The following is a 19,235-nucleotide window of genomic DNA, read 5'->3' as shown; positions in this document are numbered from 1 at the left end:
CTTTTAACCGAATACTGGCATCAAGAAGCTGCAGCTAAACGGAGCTCGGATAGGAAACGAAGAAAGATTATTTACCTTTGGGTTATGAGAACTATCCTGCAGATATCTGATGTCAACTTTCTGATTCCGGGTGTTTGAATAGTGTGCTTTATATTACTATTCTTTACAGGGAGCAAAGGCTATCTCTGAAATGTTGATTAGAAATTCAAGCTTGCAGATTCTTGAACAGTTTACGAGTTGCAGATTCAAGTATACAAAGTTCAGTTTTAACTGAACCGAACCGAAAAAACCGAAGCAATTTCGGTTCGCTTCGGTTTGAAAAACAAATACGATTCGGTTCGGTTTCAAAAAAATATGAAAATTTGATTTTCGGTTATTTCGGTACGGTTCGGTTTTTGACCGAACAGACCGTTTGCTCAGCCTTATGCTATATCACTTCTTTTTTTGTCACTTTAAATATTAACAATTATAAAATTTATAATATAATAAAATATATTTTTGTTAATAAATAACTAATATAATAATAACTAAATATTAAAATACATCCGATTAATTCCTGATTATCGATTAATCCTAATTCGATAGTTAAATTGATTATGTACGCTTCCGGATTTCTGTAACACTGCAAATAAGTTATAATTAATTTTTAATATAAATACTAAATTGATAATTGTAAACACATACAGCTAAGTTTTTGCGTTCGAGTTGAGTTATAGTCCAACCAGACACATGCTTAAGTAGAACCTAACTCAAAATCGGTCCGACTCGTTTTAAATATCAGACTCAAACTTATATCTTCGAGTTTGTTGGAGCAGGACTTGGAATGATCTCCGATAGTTTATTCTTATGTGCGTGATTTGTTTAGTCATGTAATTTGAACAATCGGCATAATTGAACAATTGGCATATATATATGCTTCTGCATAGCAACTTATATATAATAGAGCCTTGATTTGTTAATAATCGATTAATGAATTGCTTATTATTATTATTATTTTAGTCTCAACCATCATTTATATTAACTTTATAGGTCGTTTGGTTCGCGGAGTGATATGAGTTTGGAAAACTTATATATAATAGAGCCTTGATTTGTTAATAATCGATTAATGAATTGCTTATTATTATTATTATTATTATTTTAGTCTCAACCATCATTTATATTAACTCTATAGGTCGTTTGGTTCGCGGAGTAATATGAGTTTGGAATGAGAAATCGAGTTAAGAAGGTATGAGTTTAAGATATCATATCTAGAAGTGTACCTGGTTCGGTTTGAGCGGGTTGACGAAATTTATCAACCCCATCTAATTCAATCGGATTTTCAAAATTTCAACTCAACCTGAACCGTATAAATTTGTAAACCAAACCAATTTGTTGTACTTCGGTTTAGGTCGGTTTGGTTGGGTTGATAAATTAGATAACTAGAATCGAAAGTCTCAATATCTGCCCGCAAGGGTTGGTTCAGCTGGTTAAAGAGGGGACAAGTATCCTCTTGGTCACAGGTTCGACTCCCGAAGGGAGCAGAATTGGTGATTATGCCTCCTGGATCAGAGCCTGTCGCGCTTAGGTGCGGTTTACCTTGGTTCACGTAGTTTGCAGTAGCGGCTGCGGGTTCCTACGTTAAAAAAAAAAAAAAAAAAGTCTCAATTTCTTAAAAATGAAAAAGAGTTCAGCAAAATATTATAATCGTCTGTGTCAAATAAGTCTTCAACATCCACTTTTTTACACTGAAAAATACTTTAACAATCTTGTCAAAGACATAAAATTGACTTTAGTTAAAAAAATAAATAGTAATAAATAATGAACAAATATATTCATGAATTTAATCTCATATTCTCATTCATGTACGTTTGTTTGCTATTTGAATAGATAAACTTTAGGCCATAAATACATTTACTTAACAAAAAAACAATATTCATGTTTGCGTACTCCTAAACATACATAATAATGAAATTAATCTCATATTCTCATTCATAAATTTTACCTCATATATATTTAAATAACAAATAGAAATTACTATATTAAATTTAAGGAGCACACAAATACAATAAAACAAAATGGATTAGACTAATATGTGATGAGATGGATAAATTTAATATGTTCTTATATTTTTCAACAGGGTTGGGTTAGATCGGTTTATAAAATCCGAAACTTATGTCCAAACCAATTAAATCGGGTTAATACTTTTTCAATCCAATTACTAATCGGGTTAAAAATGTTCAGGTTGGATCGGACGAAATATAGTCGATTTGGATCTTGGTCGGTCTCACCGACCCGTGTACACCCCAAATCATATTTGATATCATGTGTTTGATTGAATATTGGAATCAATATATTTAACTTTTTAAAAATAATTATATTAGTTATTTATATTAATAAAAATATTATTGTTATATATTTTTGCATAATTGATTAATTTAACATTAAAAAAAAATATTAATATTTAATTACTTAAATAGCGACAAAAAATAAATATAAAACTGATATCCATACCCCCATTCCATACTCATCTCATCTTTGGGTATCAAAAACCATACCTCGTGCGTTTGAGAGATGGGTTTGAAAATTTGTTTTATTTCAACCAAACACCAGATATTGGTTTGGAATGGACGAAACTCATACTGATTTCATTTTAAATACCCCTCAACCAAACGACCCCTAAATTGATACTCCCTGAGTCCCAGCCAATTCTTTACTTTTGGTTTGGGCATGGAGGTTAAAAAATATGTATAAAATAGTAAAAATGAGAAAGAAAAGTAGGTGAAGTGTTGGGACCCATTAATTTTTAATGTATAAAAAAGAGATAATGGAGTAAAAGTAGTGTAAAAAGAAAGAAAAAGTAGTGTGAAAAGGGAGGAAAAGTTGGGTAGTGGTGGAACCTATCAATTATTTTTAATAAGTTTTGAAATGTAATGAATTGGATGGAATATCTCAAAAGGAAACTGTAAAAAATCTGGTAGGACGGAGGGAGTAATATTTATCAACCCCGGACTGCGCTGATGAAGCTAGCAGATAGTTCCGCGGGAGGGGAGCTTTTCAAGCTTTTTCAATCAACTTTTGTTGATGGTTTTTTATATCAAGAAGGATCTACTCATTTTGATTAAGATAAATATCAAGAGGGTTCATGCATCTTTCCGAATACGGATTATTTTAATATATGAATGTCATTATCAATCATTATTATATCATTGTCTATAAATCATAGTTCCAGCAAGCAAGATGCACAGCTTTAATGATCGTTTTTACCATATTGGTAAACAAAAAATCCTACACTTAAAAAATCCTATTTGTAAATGCATTATGCATCCTTTAAAAATATTTATAAGTCTCAGCTTCTGTATCTTAATGCTCCTTCCTAAACTCGTTTGACTTCTTGATACAAATTCTTATATTTTTTGAATTTATTGTTTATATATATTTTAATGAATTATAATATCAGTTATACATTATTATTTGATAATAAATATTTAAAAATAATAATTTTAATTATATGACAAATAGCTGAAATATTTATCAAAAAATCAAACTGCATGTAATTAGAAGTTGTAGTTTGGTGGGCAGAACAAAGATAGGTTAGAAACTGTGGAATTTGGTATCTATAGACTAGGTTTGGGTGAAAAGTGGTCCATGCAAGGCACCTTATTTAGACTCACCAGGTTCAAGTTAAGTGAATATCTACCATGTTCCATATTCGGTGACATATCCTTGACTACTTGCAAGGGAAAATGCATGTTCCTGTTCTCTGAATTCTGATTCTCTAACTGTGGTCCTCTGTATGCACTCTCATCAACTGCACATACAGCGGCAGAATGTCAAAAACAATGGATTATGATATGGCCTATGGGTTCGGACTCGAGCTCTCCCACCCTTTTACCGCGTTGTAATTAGAAAATTACTCGAAAAGCATATAATTTCAAATAATTTTGGCAAACTATTCTAAGATAGGTCGCGGTCCACTGTCATTGATGACCGTGGTGGACGGATAAATTACTTGAAAAACATATAATTTCAAGTAATCTTTGCAAACTATTCTAAGATGGGTCGCATGCATTAATGACTATGAACGGGTTAATTATATATCATTTATGGATCGTGGGATTAATATTTACTTATCATGATTATAACATTTTTTTTTCTAATATTTCTTGTGCCTTTTAACTGCTGGACGGAGAAAATAATCATGTACAGTGATTTTAAGCGCCAGACGAATCTCTGTTTAACGGTTAAAAGCAAGTCCACTAGGTTAATCGTCTCATTAGAGCAACTCCAAGGAAACATCTCCCTTACCTATAATGAGCCTATGTGGACAAAGATAGGAGACTAGTAAAAATTCTTCAATCCAACCATTCTCTCCTTACCTAAAATTTTTGGGTGAGAGAAAACAAAACCCCTTCATTAGGGGATAGAAAGTTAAGCCCCTAATTCTTCCACCTCATCTCCCTCTCTCATTTTCTTTCATTTTTCATTTTCTCTCCTTTTTTTTTTATCTACCCCATGTCCCCATCATAATAAAAGTTCTAAAAAATATTTTTTTTTTCAAATATAGGGATGATTATAGGAAATACCATTGGAGTAAAACAAGTTTTTGCTTACCTATATTTTTGGTAATCATTATTTTATTATATTTTAGGGGTTCAAAATAGGTAACACCGTTGGGGTTGCTCTTACCTATTAATGATATAATATAATGAATCCTAGTGAATTTTGGTAATTTAGGTGATCTATTTAAGTATCAACTTCAATAGCAATCCCTACATTTGTTTCCCTACTATTATTTTAATAATAAATTTGACAAGAGAGAAGAAGAAAAAAGACAAAAAAAGAAGAATGAAGATGAATTTTTTATTCATAAATATTGCATAGGTAATAACTAGAAGTTACCTAAAAATAGATAATGGCTAGCAGATTTGATGTGAATCACTAGGATAGTGTTGGAATCCTTTTTTTTTTATACATTATCTAAATATGAGTTTTGGAGCTTACGTTGATAATGGACTTGCTCTAAAAAACTATGAACATGTTAAAAGAAATATTATAACTTTGATCGCTGATTATTCATCCAGCAATCCATAAATCATATGGATGTGTTAAAAAAAAATTATAGTTCTGATCGTCGGATATTTATCGATTATACATAAACTATATGCCGTCGAACCCGTCCACTGCGACCAACCCTTCTAAGATTGAGGTATTAGAATAATTTGTTTCAGTTTAACTATAATTTTACATCACTCGGAAATGAAAGACGCAAATACATAGCACGCAAATTTATTTTTAGTACATGAAATGTCATCTGCTAGCTAGTACTTTTATTACAGAAGTATGATATTAGTAACACCAAGCACATAAACACATTACTTAAAACATAACACACATATTAATACTCAAAACAAAGTTTATTTTATTGTTAATGCTGCTAGTAGCTCATAATTTGCATGCTGCTGATGCTGATGGGCCATGTTGAGTTGATTAATTAAGCTGCAAGTAATGCATCGAGATCATCCATTGCCCAGTAATCAACCGAGTCGAAGCCCATCTGACTCACCTCCTGCTCCAGTCCCAAGAAGCTCTTCAAGCTTGTGATGTGCTCTTTGAATTCAAGCTCTTCCTCTGGAGTGGCCATTTGAGCTGGGCTGAAGTTTGGTGGCTGAAATGTTCCAAAGCATTGGGCTGGGTCATAACCCAACTCGGACTGAGTCGACCCGGCTGGAGAGAGTGCATTGAAGGTCGACTGAGTCGACTCGGTGGGAGTGAGTGCATTGAAGTAGGACTGAGTCGACTCGGTGGATGAGTAACTCAACTCGGGATACGACTGAGTCAACTCGGGGGGAGCTCTGGGTGCACCAGCACAGTGTTTCTTGGCAGGTGGGTCAGGGAAGTTGAGCTTGGCCTTGTCACCACGGATGCGCTTGGCGGCCTCGTCATAAGCCCTGGCGGCCTCTTCAGGGGTGTTGTAAGTACCGAGCCAGACTCGGACGCCTTTCTTGGGGTCACGTATCTCGGAAGCCCATTTGCCCCACGGCCTCTGACGGATGCCGCGGTACGCATTCTTCCGAGTCCTCTTGTGCCCTTCTTGACTCGGTTTCCCACTCGCCTCATGACTCACTTCTACAAAATATTGTATGCAAAATAAAAATTTGGTACATCTCAACTATTAACATATTAAATTATTAATTTAACAAGTAGCAACTTGTTTTTATCAACTTTAAATCATAATTTTGTTAAGAAAACTAAATTAAGTATCTGAATCGAGATCCATGTGATGACGATCGTAAAAATCAGGAATCATACCAATTCAGGATTTATCAAAATTTTATTGATTTTTTTTTTAAATGAATTAAAAAATTTTAATCAAACTAAAATATAATCGATGAATCAATAAAATATTTATTAAAATCAATCAAAGATTTTTCAATAAACCCGTCTGGTCGATTTTATAATATTTTTTGGTTTTTGTGTCACAAGTCGATTTTATAATTTGGACTATTAAGTTAAAGGTTTATTTTGATCATGGGAGCAGAGAATAAATATTTATTAGTTGAAATAAGAATGATACCTTTGATTTGGATGTGATGGGGCTGCTTGGGCTCGCCAAATGAGTCGTCCAAGGTGGAGAAAGGTGGGCAAGTGTCGTCAAACGAGTTCCAGCCGAACAGATCCGAGCGGGTTTTGCCTTCAAACTTGGCCCAGACGTCTCGTGACGTCACTTTCCGGCCAGTTCTGATGGGTGGCTCGAAGTCGGAGATGATGGCACCTCCACACATGATTGCTTTTTCTTTTTAGAGAGTTTTTATTTTCCTCAGAGAGAATAATAAAATGAAATGTACGAACAGAGTGGTAGGGGCATCATATTTATAACATGTGTGGTGTAATATTATGTAGCTGCGACGGTTACGAATAAAAAGAGAAAAATGACGAGAGTGGCATTAAATTCTGCGATTTTATACATATGCATGACAGCAGGAGTGATCGGACGGTGGAGGATGGAGCAGCTCAAAGAATTAGTGAGATCATAGGGATGAAAAGTAGGTTGGAGATTGTCGTGTTTCGTAGATGAATACTCCTTAATAATCTCTGCATGTAAAGTTTAAATGTTTATTGCGTATTGCACTCTGAAATATTCCTGGTTTTGTATTTTGAAATGGAGTATATGTTCTCCATTCGTGTAGAAGTACATATTCTAGTTAAGTTAGTAATATCTAAAACTTAAGTTAATCAATGATTTCTTATCATGCATTTTTGTGTTTTAGAAAAAATAATCCATCTGTAGATTAAAGGGCGACTAAAATTCTATCTCACTACCCCCAACCCTATTTTTCATTAAAAAAAAATATTTTTAGGGGTTTATATCAGTTTTCGCCAATGAAAAATCTCAATTTCTTTATTTTCTGTTTTCTGGTTTGAAATTTTATTTTTCTTTCAATAAATTTTCAATTCGTTTGGGGTTTTTCGTTGATCTCTTCTTGTAACAATTGATTTTTTGTTTTGGTGAATTTTGATTCAGGTTTTCATAGATCTGATTAAGATTTGAAGGTTATTACGAGATAAGATATATATGATCAATTATTCATAACAATAAAGTGAAAACTAATCGGGTGAAACATATATTCAAATCGTCACTTTGTTGCGTATTCAAAAAATAAAGATTTAATAGCGATATGTTTCATTACCATCCCAATTCCGATTTGATTGTAAAAGTAGATTTCGCATGCCTTTCAATTAATGTATTGATTTTTTTTCATCAAAAAAGAAGGAGAGCCTATAGTATTTTTATGTTTTAATTCTCGATTAAATTTAAGTTATGAAATCAGGATTCCAACTTAGAGTCGTGTTATTTAGGGCATTTGTCTTTTGAAAAATAAGTTTTCTTTTAAAAATGTATATTTTTAAAAAATATTTATTATAGTTAAAATATTACATGTAAGCAAATTATATTTTTATAATTGAAAGATTATTTGATCAAGCTCCCGTTCCTATATATAATATAATATATATATTTAACGAAAATATAAAACAAATTTAGAAATAGTCATAAATTGCACTAGATACAATAGTTATTAGACTTTTATATATTAGAAAAGCTAACGATAGAGTGAGATTATGGTGGTGTTTGGCAAACACTTTTAAGCCACTTTTGGATTTATAAGTTAGAAGTAATTATTTGTACCGTTTGTGTAATAAGTGGAGAATTACTTAAAAGAAGTTGGGAATATTGGGGCCGTTTGGGCAAGACTAAAAAAAGTAACTTCTTACTTAAATTAGAGAAGTGGAGTGAGAAGTAAATAAGTGAATAAAGTGTTTGGAAAAGAAGCAGAAGCTGTGAGAGAGAAGTTAGGATTCTCAACTTCTTAAAAGTGCTTCTGCTTCTTTACACAAACGGTCAAGAAAAGGAGAAGCCAGAAATAGCTTCTGCTCTGGCAAACAAATAGGCCTACTATCTTTTGTTTCATGACTTCTACTCCTTTCCCAAACATTTTAATCACTTATAAGTTTTAATTTGCTTCTAACTTCTACTCCACTTTTTTTGCGTTAAGCATTAAACACTTATTTTAAGTTCACCCAAACGGCCCCTATATATATTACGGCTATAGAAAAACCATTAAACCAAAAAGATTGATTAACCAATATAATTAACATTAAGATAACGATAATAGTTTTCAAATAAATCAATAAATAATATTGGTAAAATGAATGCCAAGGAGGAAGCGGTACATATGATATAAATCTATATAGAATTTAAAACTAGTTATTTTAAAAGTATAATCTATATATTTTATTTATTATCGGGTGAAAAAATATATTTTGTTTATTCTACAGTTTTGATAATGATTTTAGTGCACATACTTTTCTATATGGATTAGATATATATTATTTTGCTATATTTGTTAGTCGTTAGATATTGGGCAAAAATAATGAATAATGGCTATCAATCATTATGCTATGGGTTCTGAGTATTATAAACTCCAAAGGAAATAATGAAGTCAAGATGAGGTGAATACCTTGCCCCAATACACAAGGATATCATAAATAGATACTAATAAAATGCCACTGAGAGGGAAGTGAGATATTTCCTCAACTTGGACACAAAATAAATATATCTGTTTGTGTGCAAAAGCTGGGAGGAAGTGGTCACAAAGCTGGCAAAAATTTGCAGGGAAGCAAAAAACAATGAGAAGGGTGAGGGAAGAGCATAACTGAAAGACCATAAAGAGAGAGTCACAGGCATAAATAGTGTCAGGTCCCCTCATCCAAAAGCTTACAATTATTACACAAGTACACAACTAGATATCAAAACTGGCTGTTAGGTAGCAGAATTTGAGGCAAAAGTTGTCAACAAAACAGCTTTCTGTTTGTCTCCCCTTTCCCCTAATAGCTTCAGAAACAGAAACTATGTCAGGGAAACCATACTATGAATATGCAGTACATAATACTTATCAAATTTATGTAAAACTCTTGAACTAACCTTGCTACTTGTTCAGTTGTATCTTGCTCTTTGTTTAACATTTCATTCTTCTCTCCATCTTCAATTATCTCCAAACAAGCTAATTCATTACTTTCTTAGGACCTATAATTTGACATTTTCTTCAATGTTTCGACATCACTGCATGTCTTCTGAAAGATAAGGGAAATATACAAACGATAGCTAGAAATAAAACCTGATTGCATTCTGTCAAAACTTGATTTTGTTTCTTTATAAATTTTTTTTAATTCGAGGAAGGTAATAGCATTTTATATTGTAGACTGTACCGAATATTAGTAGCGCCTTTATCTTACAGATTTCGGCAGATTTTGTAGAACAGAAGGTATCTGACAGATCTTGAGCAGGCCAAGCAGTGCCTATAGAAAGTGCCAAATCAATTTAGAGAGCTAATATTAGAAAGTAGTCCAAGGTGAACTTTAGAAATATCTTGCTGTACCTTCAAAAATGATTCTTCACTAAAATTTCTATTCGGAGCCTCAAATTTGACCTGACAAACTCATAGATTTTCGTCTCAGATTCACTGAATCTACGAGAGCAACAAGATGGAGATGAGAGAAATTCAGAACTTGTGTGACAAAGTAAAGAAGAATTTAAAAAGTCCATGATTTATACAATGTATACCAGCTGAGTTAGTCATCCACATTCACCTAAACTACACAAAAGAACAGAGACCTCTTCGATGCAAATAGCATAAAATTCTAGGAGGCAGTCCTGCCTATACCTACACTAATTTTATCAGCAACATGTTGATGTTAAGGGGGATGAGGCGCGCAAGGTGGTGGAAATTGGCAACCAATGTATTTCACTTTAGCATTTGTACAAGTAGCATCCAGCCTCATTGTTGGTATCTTTGGTTGCAAATTTATGTTGTTTAACATCAGATTGTCACATGCTGCCCCTGGGCTGCAACTTAGACTCACTGCTGTTGGCGTCGATGACGTGCCCCTTATATCTTCATATGTAATATCACTGAGTTTTACAAGTGATGGCTGCAGGAATCAATTTAAATTTTCATTAACCTAATAAAATTAATTGGATGATCACATATGGGTGATTTAAGCTCAAAAAAATCACGAAATTGAGGCTCGTGGAGGTTTCATCTTGTTGTATTAAATGGACCAGTGCAGGTTTTTAGTAGATCGTGTACATGGATTATTATGGTATGTTTGTTTTACTCACCTTGCTGTCTTTGCTGCCATAGTTTTGGTCAATGATAATCGGATTCGCTACATTGTCCATGACAATGTTGCTGAAAAGCATGCGTAAAGCTTTGCTTGGAGCTGATCCAGGCCAAGTCTTGATTCTTATGCCATTTTCAGTTCCTATTATTGTGCAGTTTGTCACAGTTACTCCGTTGACATCTAATTCATCTGGTAACTTCCCCAGGCTCCCGACGCTGTATAACAAACAAAAATTTGAATTTAACTTCTAGTTGAAACATTTATAAGAAGAAAGGGGAAACAGAGGAAGTAATTGCCTAATGCCATGTCCAGGGCCACAAGTGACTTCGTTTACAGTAACGTCGACTGCTCCTTGGCCGATGGATATGCAATCATCTCCAGTGCCGATGGTGGTCCTCAAAACTTTAACCTTAGAGGATCTGCTAATGTGCATGCCATCAGTGTTGGGGCTATCGCGAGGGGCATTTATATGAACACCAATTATACTGAATTCAGCACAATTTGAAATGTGCATGTGGAATCCCATGCTGTCCAGAAATCTCAGTCCCTTTATTTGTGCATTCTGTACTTCGTTAAAATACATTGACTGCACATTCCATAAACATTAACCATTAATTGTTATCATCTGAATTGTGCTCAAGACCCCTACAATATAGTCATCTGCTCAGCTAAAATATCAAGGCCTTCTTATGACTTAATATGTAAATCATGCTCATCCGTTTATAGATTAATTCTGGGAAAAAAGTTCGATCGGACTTACAGAGGGAAGAGAAGCACAGTTAGTGTTACCCTTGCAGTCATCATATTTCCAGACACTAGGACCTGAACCATCAATGGTGCCTGAGCCAGTGATGAGCAATCCATTCACGTGCTCGACTGAAATCCAATACTTGTCAGAGTATTCCGATGGGTCACCAACTGCTTTCAGGGTTCCCTGAATTTGTACTGTTATAGAAGTGGGAGGAGGGCCTTTGCATGGCCCTTGAAATACAGTTTCTGCAAGTGTGAATACCCCTGGGGGAACCACAACTGATGCTGGCCCATTAAAATCGCAAGCAGCTCTCCATGTTCTGACAAAAGGCTGATTTTATACATGAACAGACATTGGAACATATATTAACACTGTATACACAGGACCAAGTTTGTTACTGATCAGATTCATGAATTTAAGTAGATGAATCTTCTTTTTCCTGCTTCTCATATACATTTAGAGGCTATTATTGAAGCGTTTTTTCAGCTTGAAATAAAATGTACCAACAATTTCACAACCCAAAAAATTTAAAACTTGAAGCCAGATTTTTATATTAATTGTTCAATTGCTTAGCTCTCCTGAAATGTTAATCTTGATTTGGCATGCAGACTATGTCCTCCAATAGTTTACTGGTACATGCATGAATCATGATAATGGTTATTGTTAAGTAGACCATTATCGTACCTGAGATTGCGACTGTCTGGCACCAGATCGAGCCCCAAATTGCAGGACATTAAAAATGGTACCAAGGCGGGCAGCACCATGAGTTTTATGTTGGGCACCAGGACCAGCAGGAAGAGGACCAGGAGGTTTCTGATGGCCACCAAGAGGAGCAGCAGGATGAGCACCACTAGGATCAGGAACTTTGTGGAGGCCTTTAGCAAGGCCAACTTTGAACTGACAAAAGAACCAGGCCAAACACAAAACAAATGCAATTGATCTTGTGCCAGTTCTACTCAAGATGGCCATCGCCACGTACAACAAACCTCCCCTGGTGGCACCAGATATGTACCTAATTAACACTATATTAAATCTATTCAATTTCTCATAAAATATCTTAGTAATTCAAACTTTAAAGTTTTTATACAACTCCCACCTGCAGGAGCAGACACTTTTTCATGGTTACACCTTAAATTTGAGTTTCTGAAATTGTAAAAAAAACAACTTGTTTCCACCATCATAAGTTTATATGGAATGCCCTGACTCTGCGTATAATTCTCATGATTTTAGTGGTTAAGTTAATATAGCTATTTGTTTCTTTTATGCTTATTTCCCTATATTTAGATTTTGGTAGGCCTGCCTTCCTCTGCTGCATCTCAGGTTCTTTTTTAACCATATGTCATGATTTTCTCAATAATATCTGTTATACTATTCCATCTCGTTCTTCGGCCTGAAATATGTTCTATCACAAATTACAGAAATTACAAATATTTTTGCTTAGATATCTTTTCTTCAGACTAAATATCTAAGTTTTGACAGTTGATATTATGAATTCTGTAGCGCAGACTCTGATCAAGAAACATAAGGTGTGTAAATGAAAGCTGATGAGACATTCAGGAGTTCTAACCATTGTCCAACAACATAATTTTTCCAATAGAAATGAAAGGATACATATTCATTCATCTAGTACACGAGCAACACGACAAGAACAAGAGCCATTAGCCCTTTTCTGCCAGCTTCTGAGAAAGAGTTGCAACTTGCACCAACGACATATTTCATACATAACACTGTCCTATAGTAGCCTTAAGCTACAAGAACTTGATTACACGCGGAAAGAGGATTACTAGTAAGAAGCAACATGAGCATAGCTAACTTATTATCACATATCTAGACACCACATACATAGTTTCAAAGTAGGGTGAGAGATTCAGATTAGGTACAGATTAATATATGGGAGATTTCTTCATCTTGTTGTTATCGGGATAATCAGCAATCACGGTGCCTCCATAGAACTTGGCTGCCTCATAGCAATCGATACGAACTGCTTGAGCGGCTGCAGGAACCTGGGTAATTACCTGAACTGTTGGTTTCTGTGGCTGGTGCCAATACTTGTGTTGTTTATACACAAGGGGCTGTGGTTGAGGCTGCTGTTTTTTCTTGTGGCCCAGATATTCTTCCAGCATAGCAAATCCTTCTAAGCCAACCTTCATAAGATCTGATGAGGACTTGCCTGGTGCCATATGTTCCTGGTGAATTGGTTTTTAGTTTAGAGCAAAGGTGGTATCTTGTTTATTTGTCTTGTGCATGAAGCCCATGTACTCAACTTACTTTATATAGAAGAAGGCTTGATTAATATATTCCACCTTTAGAAATTATTCCTTCAAGATAAGGTGTATGAATGTGGATAGTTTTATGGTTTGATTGCCTAAAACAAGAGTTGAGAGATGCCACTCACAGAAAACGTCCGTGTGTTAGAAGGAATTTGGATAGGCTAGGTAACAGTATGCATAGCCCGGGTTTAGAGTATGCAGGGTTAACAAGGGGTATCGAGAAGGAAAAAAGTTAAAAATAATTTTTGAAATTATATTTTGTTGGAGTCTTAAAATCGTGTCAAGAATTCAATCAGATTCCCTTTCAGAAAGGAGAAAATTAAGTGTTTAGTTATTGATAACTCCTTTTCTCGTCTAGGGTTCCAATACACTGTTCCGGGAAGTCCAGGTCGCGACCTAACCTGCAAAACAACGCCGCACGGGGATGTCTCCTGTGAAGCGCCTCCAGCGTGATAATCAGTGATCGGAATGCTCGACAAGTAGGGTGATCGGAGAGTTTTCACTCTAAATGTGTAGGGTGCGATATGCTTTGTGGGGAGAGCTTTTGTGGGAGGAATTGCACTTACCTTTCACTTTGGCTGGGGAGCTCTTTATATAGATCGTTGCCCGTCACTGTGGCTACAGTGGCGGGCGCAGATCCATACCTGCTCCCCAGCATGGTTGTCTGTTTGGTGTATCAACTGTCCTTTTCCGTGTCCTTTTGGGATTTGTGCATGCTTGTTATCCTGTTTATCTTGTACTTTGTAATGATGAGTTTCACTTTGGGATGTTCGCGCACTGTAGTGGGAGGCGGACACTATAACGGTTGCTGTAGCATGGTACCATATCAGTTATAATATCCCAAATTTTTCTCTCAGGTCTTAATATTTTAGATGAGCCGATTATCTATATGGTATCAAAATTTTCAAAAATGAGATAGTTACTTCCTCGACCTTATTGCTTGAACTCGCAAACAAAGAAATTTACTATTTTCATAAAGGAGTAATTAAAGTGTTTAATTATAAGAGATCCCGATCAAACCTTCCTCTCTCATGTCTTAACATTTTAGATGAGCCGGTTAATTACTTATATTATATCCAAATTTTCAATCAGTCCTAGATAAGATAGTTACTTCTTCAACCGTATTCCTTTCATAAAGGAGAGAAGTGTTTAGTTACAAGATCCCGAACCTTCCTCTCATGTCTTAACGTTCTAACGTTTTAGATGAGCTGGTTACTTGCATGATATCAACGTTTTCAACCAATTTTAGATGAGATAATTACTTCCTCCGCATTTAGAGATGAATTGAGCATGGAAGTAAAAAGTATAAAACAGTGGAAAAGCAAAAGAAATATGGGTAAACGGTGAGATCGATTAATATTTAATATATAGATGACCGAAATAGTGCATACACTTAATTAATTTTTATATTATAAAATTTTATTATTTTTGATATTTTTTGAAAGTGCGAAGAAAAGGAATCTGGAGAAATTTGAAAACTTCATCTGTTTTTCCAAACTACCTGTTATCTTGGGTCTGAGATGTGAGAAGTATTTAGCCGAAGCTATTACAAAATAAAGATGAAGAAACCAAACAAATATACAGGGCCTAAGCTAGAGAGATTCTCATGAAACAATTATTTGTGCAATCATGCATATATAGATAGGGATTTTCTATGGTGTGCCCAAGGGCACACAATAGTCCCTAACTCCAATAAAAATAGCTCCTTTTGATTGGTGGATGAATAATAAATGATGATGGCCCCCCTGTATTCACATCAACTCCACCAATCAAAATAGGCCATTTTTATATAATTTAGTGATTATTGTGTGCCCTTGGGCACACATTAGAAAGACCGATATAGATAATGGACAAACTCCATGCATGTGTTTCTCGCAGAATCAAGAAGAGCATCGTTAAAAGCAAGTCTATAATAATCACTGGTCTAGGTCGTGGACGGTGGGGGTGATAAGATGCCTGAGCTTTTACTATTAGGCATGCATACCAGGAATTCAAAGTTGGGCAGCTTTTAAATTTAGCATATTCATTGCCCACTAATTACCATATCCAGATCATAAGTACATATAACAACATATAAGTTCTTTTGATTTGGGATAGGAGTCTGAGATTATAAAATGGTCCGAGGCGATATTAGGATAAGCTCCCTCCTAGTATAATCAATTTCAGTCAAATTGCAGTTGTAATATTTTGACTCCCTCCTGGTATATTTTGACTCGCTCGTAGTCAAATTAGCATGTTGTAATGTCTGGTTAAAAATTGGTCAATTTTGTTTCTCAAATACTATAATAGACATGTAAAAGGGACATAGGGATATGTTCGGCTATATCGTACAGACCTGCAACGGTATAACCATTGCAACATAATTTAACATACTTAATATTCACAATAAATATATTACTCATTCTATGCATGCTGTATCTGTGAGATGGCAAGGCTCCTACAATCATTTATCACTCCTTTATGTTCTGAGAATTGAGGAATCACTTTTTTCTTTGCTATATTGTATGAGAAAGGTGAAAAGAGTAAACTTGTTTCAACTTTCATTAATAAATATTTAAAAGTTAATTCTATCAACAAAAGTGAAAAAATAACTTAAGCATCAAAGGTTAAAATAATGCGAAATACTGGACTAGAGAAGCCTCAGTGGACAAGTTGAAGTAAGAACACGTCTTCCATGGAATCTAATTCCTGAGGGACACTTGCAGACCTAGACCAAGACTTAGACTAACTTTTGGTTTCTCTTTTGAAACAAGCTAGACCAACTTTATTACTCTCTTGCATATCAATGACATTCATATTCTATTCTCATTTCTAAGAGATGATGCATTTTTAAGGGATTGCTGATCCATTTCTAAAGATAATTTGTTACTTCTTTTGTTTTCTCGACGAACCGGAGTTTCTCTGAAACTCTCCTAATATTGTTAAAATTTGAGTTATCCATAAGTTGTTCCCACGTGTAGACATGGTGCGTGGAACCTTAATCAGATTACTCGTACATGAAATTTAATTGTGAACTGTCTATTATACTCCCACGCAATATTCAAAGAGAGAGGATAACGGGCCAGATTAGGATGGCAGAGCAACTCATACTTGGTTCTATTGCTATATTATAGCATCAAAAGTAAAAAAACTCGACTCCAAAGGGGTGCTATATTTGGATGCATCCATGCATAGATGCATCCTTGGTTCTATATTTGAAACCAAGGATGCATCCATCCATGTTGCCACATCATCAATAACTAGAAATTGGAGTGCAAGTTTTATTTTAGCACAAAAAAACACTTTTTGGTGCAAGTTTGAAACTAGCTATAGAACTTAGCATTGGAGTGCAAGTTTTATTTTAGCACCAAAAAACACTTTTTGGTGCTATATTATAGCAATAGCAATAGATATATAGCATCTAGCATTGGACTTGCTCTAAGTGTTATTGTTTTCAAATCTAAAGTCATTCTGAAAGGGAAAATAGATGTCCATCCCCCAATTTATTATGTCTTTTGAAATTTATCATTCAAACTATAAATTTTTCTCTCTCACTAATGTTAAGTCCAGAATTTTTTAATCTAACGTTAGGTTCGGATTTGATTATTAGCATTATGTTAACATTTTTTAATAAGTTTATTGAAACATCAGAAGTACCCGATACCAAAATACCAAAATTTGTTCATCATCATATAATTTTATTGTTTAGTACATATAATTTTTGTATTTAATAATAATTATTATTATACTACTCTCAAAACACTTTTATGTTGACCACGATTTTGTAATGCAACGACTATCCCATCAATAAAAACTAGATCGCCAAAAAATTATTAATTTTAATTTTTAAAAATCAAACAATTTAAATTTATAACAACTCTATAAAGTTGCTATCATGTTTTAGTTATCAAATAAATAAGTAATACGCATTGATATTATTAATAAAGTCCATATAAATAAAAAAAATTAATTGAAGCCATACCCTTCACAAGATTGCGATAAAGACAAAAAAGGTGGTGGTAACACTCTCAGAGAAACACAACTTACCATTTAAGCAATTGTTCATGATGTTAAACATATAATAAAAGTATCAAAATGCTAGCCATTGTCAAAAAATTTACAAATTAATTTTGAATTGAAATTATTTAAGTTTTACTTCCATACCAATTAACAATTATTGAAACTACCACTACCAGAACTCCAACTAGCGTTATATATAATGTTTATCTATTGGACTTCTAAAATAATTATAAATAAAAATATTTAAATTTACAAAAGATTAAAGACCTTACAAGCCTATTTATAATTGTAACGGCTAAATATTTCTTCATCTCGTTAAAAATCATAAACAATAAAATGAGTTTACTAGAATAAAACATATCCCTCTAAAATAAATTCATATCATAACATGTATTTGAGAATATATAACAGCATCAAATGTCAATACACACAAAGTTTTATATCTGAAAAATGATAATGTAAATAAGTATATTTTAAAAAGTTGATAATGTAATCAAAGTAAAAAAGAAATTATAATTATAATAAATAATGAATTTAAAAATTTATTTAAACTCTTACTTGACAAGAGGTCATTAGCTAATATATGTATGTGTGTGTATATATGTAGGTTAATGATCAAATACAAACTAAAAACCTCTTATTTTACACTATCTACTAACTCCATCTTCGTATCTTTTAGCATCCTCACTTTCATCTCTCCTGTCTCCCAAACTCACCACGGTTGCCATCTTGATCTTACTTCATCTGATTACCCATCCTGATCCTAACCACTACAATACTGTCCCTCCACTCAGTCCTACCAGTGATCAAAGTTGCAGTAGAATTTGGAATTTCGTGATATATACTTTAGTGATTTTCGCTTCGCGAATTATTGATTTGTGTTGTATAAATTAGTGATCATTATCACTCTAGAAATTAGTGAAACAACGAGTACAAATATGGTGATCACGATGCTGGATTGTATTTGCTTATGCTTGGATGGGTCAAGACGTAAGGGGTGTGTGGTTGAAAGGGAGGACATCGGAGGCGGTGTGTTTTTGGGTTCGGAGGTGGTGAGTTTTTGAGGTTTGGAGACGTGGCGTACGGAGTTTGACCGGAAGGAAACAACGGGATGGGTTGTGATATTTCAGGAAACATAGTTCCGCTGGAGGTTGACAGCAAGAGCGGTGATATCGGTGGTCAGAAGTTATGTTTGACGAGGTGAGGTCTGGTTAAATTAAGAATGAGTGGGTATGATAGATCAAAGCGTATACATGTGACTGGGAAGTGAAACATGAAGGTCTAGTGTTGGTGTATTCTATTGCGGCGGCCATGCAAGTTGCCAGAAGTGAAGACGGAGCTGGAGAATATGGAGGTGGAAGTGGGGGTGAGGTGGTTGAAAAAATTTAGTGGTATTCTGTTCAGTATTTAGTGATATTTAAACTAGATTTTTAATTTGTAGAATAAAGAAGTTTGTAATAAAATAACACTCTCTTTATGTTATCATATGAAAATGGAGGAATTTTAGGAAATATCCGGCCAGGAAGACTCTAATACCTTGAGTACCAGTGATAATA

The 19,235-nt window shown here is 34.3% G+C and overlaps 2 protein-coding genes across 2 annotated transcripts; both read right to left on the bottom strand.

The window, feature by feature from the left end:
* Window positions 1-5,232: 5,232 nt before the first annotated feature.
* Window positions 5,233-6,891, bottom strand: LOC108193202 (ethylene-responsive transcription factor RAP2-3). Its single transcript, XM_017359761.2, has 2 exons — window positions 6,554-6,891; window positions 5,233-6,105 (listed from the first exon to the last, which is right to left on the bottom strand). Exons 1-2 carry the CDS (start codon window positions 6,759-6,761, stop codon window positions 5,471-5,473), a joined length of 843 nt encoding a protein of 280 aa, XP_017215250.1. The 5' UTR covers window positions 6,762-6,891; the 3' UTR covers window positions 5,233-5,470.
* A 3,201-nt stretch (window positions 6,892-10,092) lies between these two features.
* On the bottom strand, window positions 10,093-12,379 carry LOC108194356 (exopolygalacturonase). The gene is made up of 5 exons (XM_017361307.2): window positions 12,095-12,379; window positions 11,420-11,740; window positions 10,956-11,245; window positions 10,658-10,874; window positions 10,093-10,467 (listed from the first exon to the last, which is right to left on the bottom strand). The coding sequence occupies exons 1-5, from the start codon at window positions 12,377-12,379 to the stop codon at window positions 10,231-10,233; spliced, it is 1,350 nt and encodes a 449-aa protein (XP_017216796.1). The 3' UTR covers window positions 10,093-10,230.
* Between the last annotated feature and the right edge of the window lie 6,856 nt (window positions 12,380-19,235).

This window comes from Daucus carota, chromosome 7 (genome assembly GCF_001625215.2).
Source record: "Daucus carota subsp. sativus chromosome 7, DH1 v3.0, whole genome shotgun sequence".
NCBI lineage: Eukaryota > Viridiplantae > Streptophyta > Magnoliopsida > Apiales > Apiaceae > Daucus > Daucus carota.
Note: the sequence above shows the minus strand (reverse complement) of the source record. Positions and strands in the feature narration are given on the sequence as shown.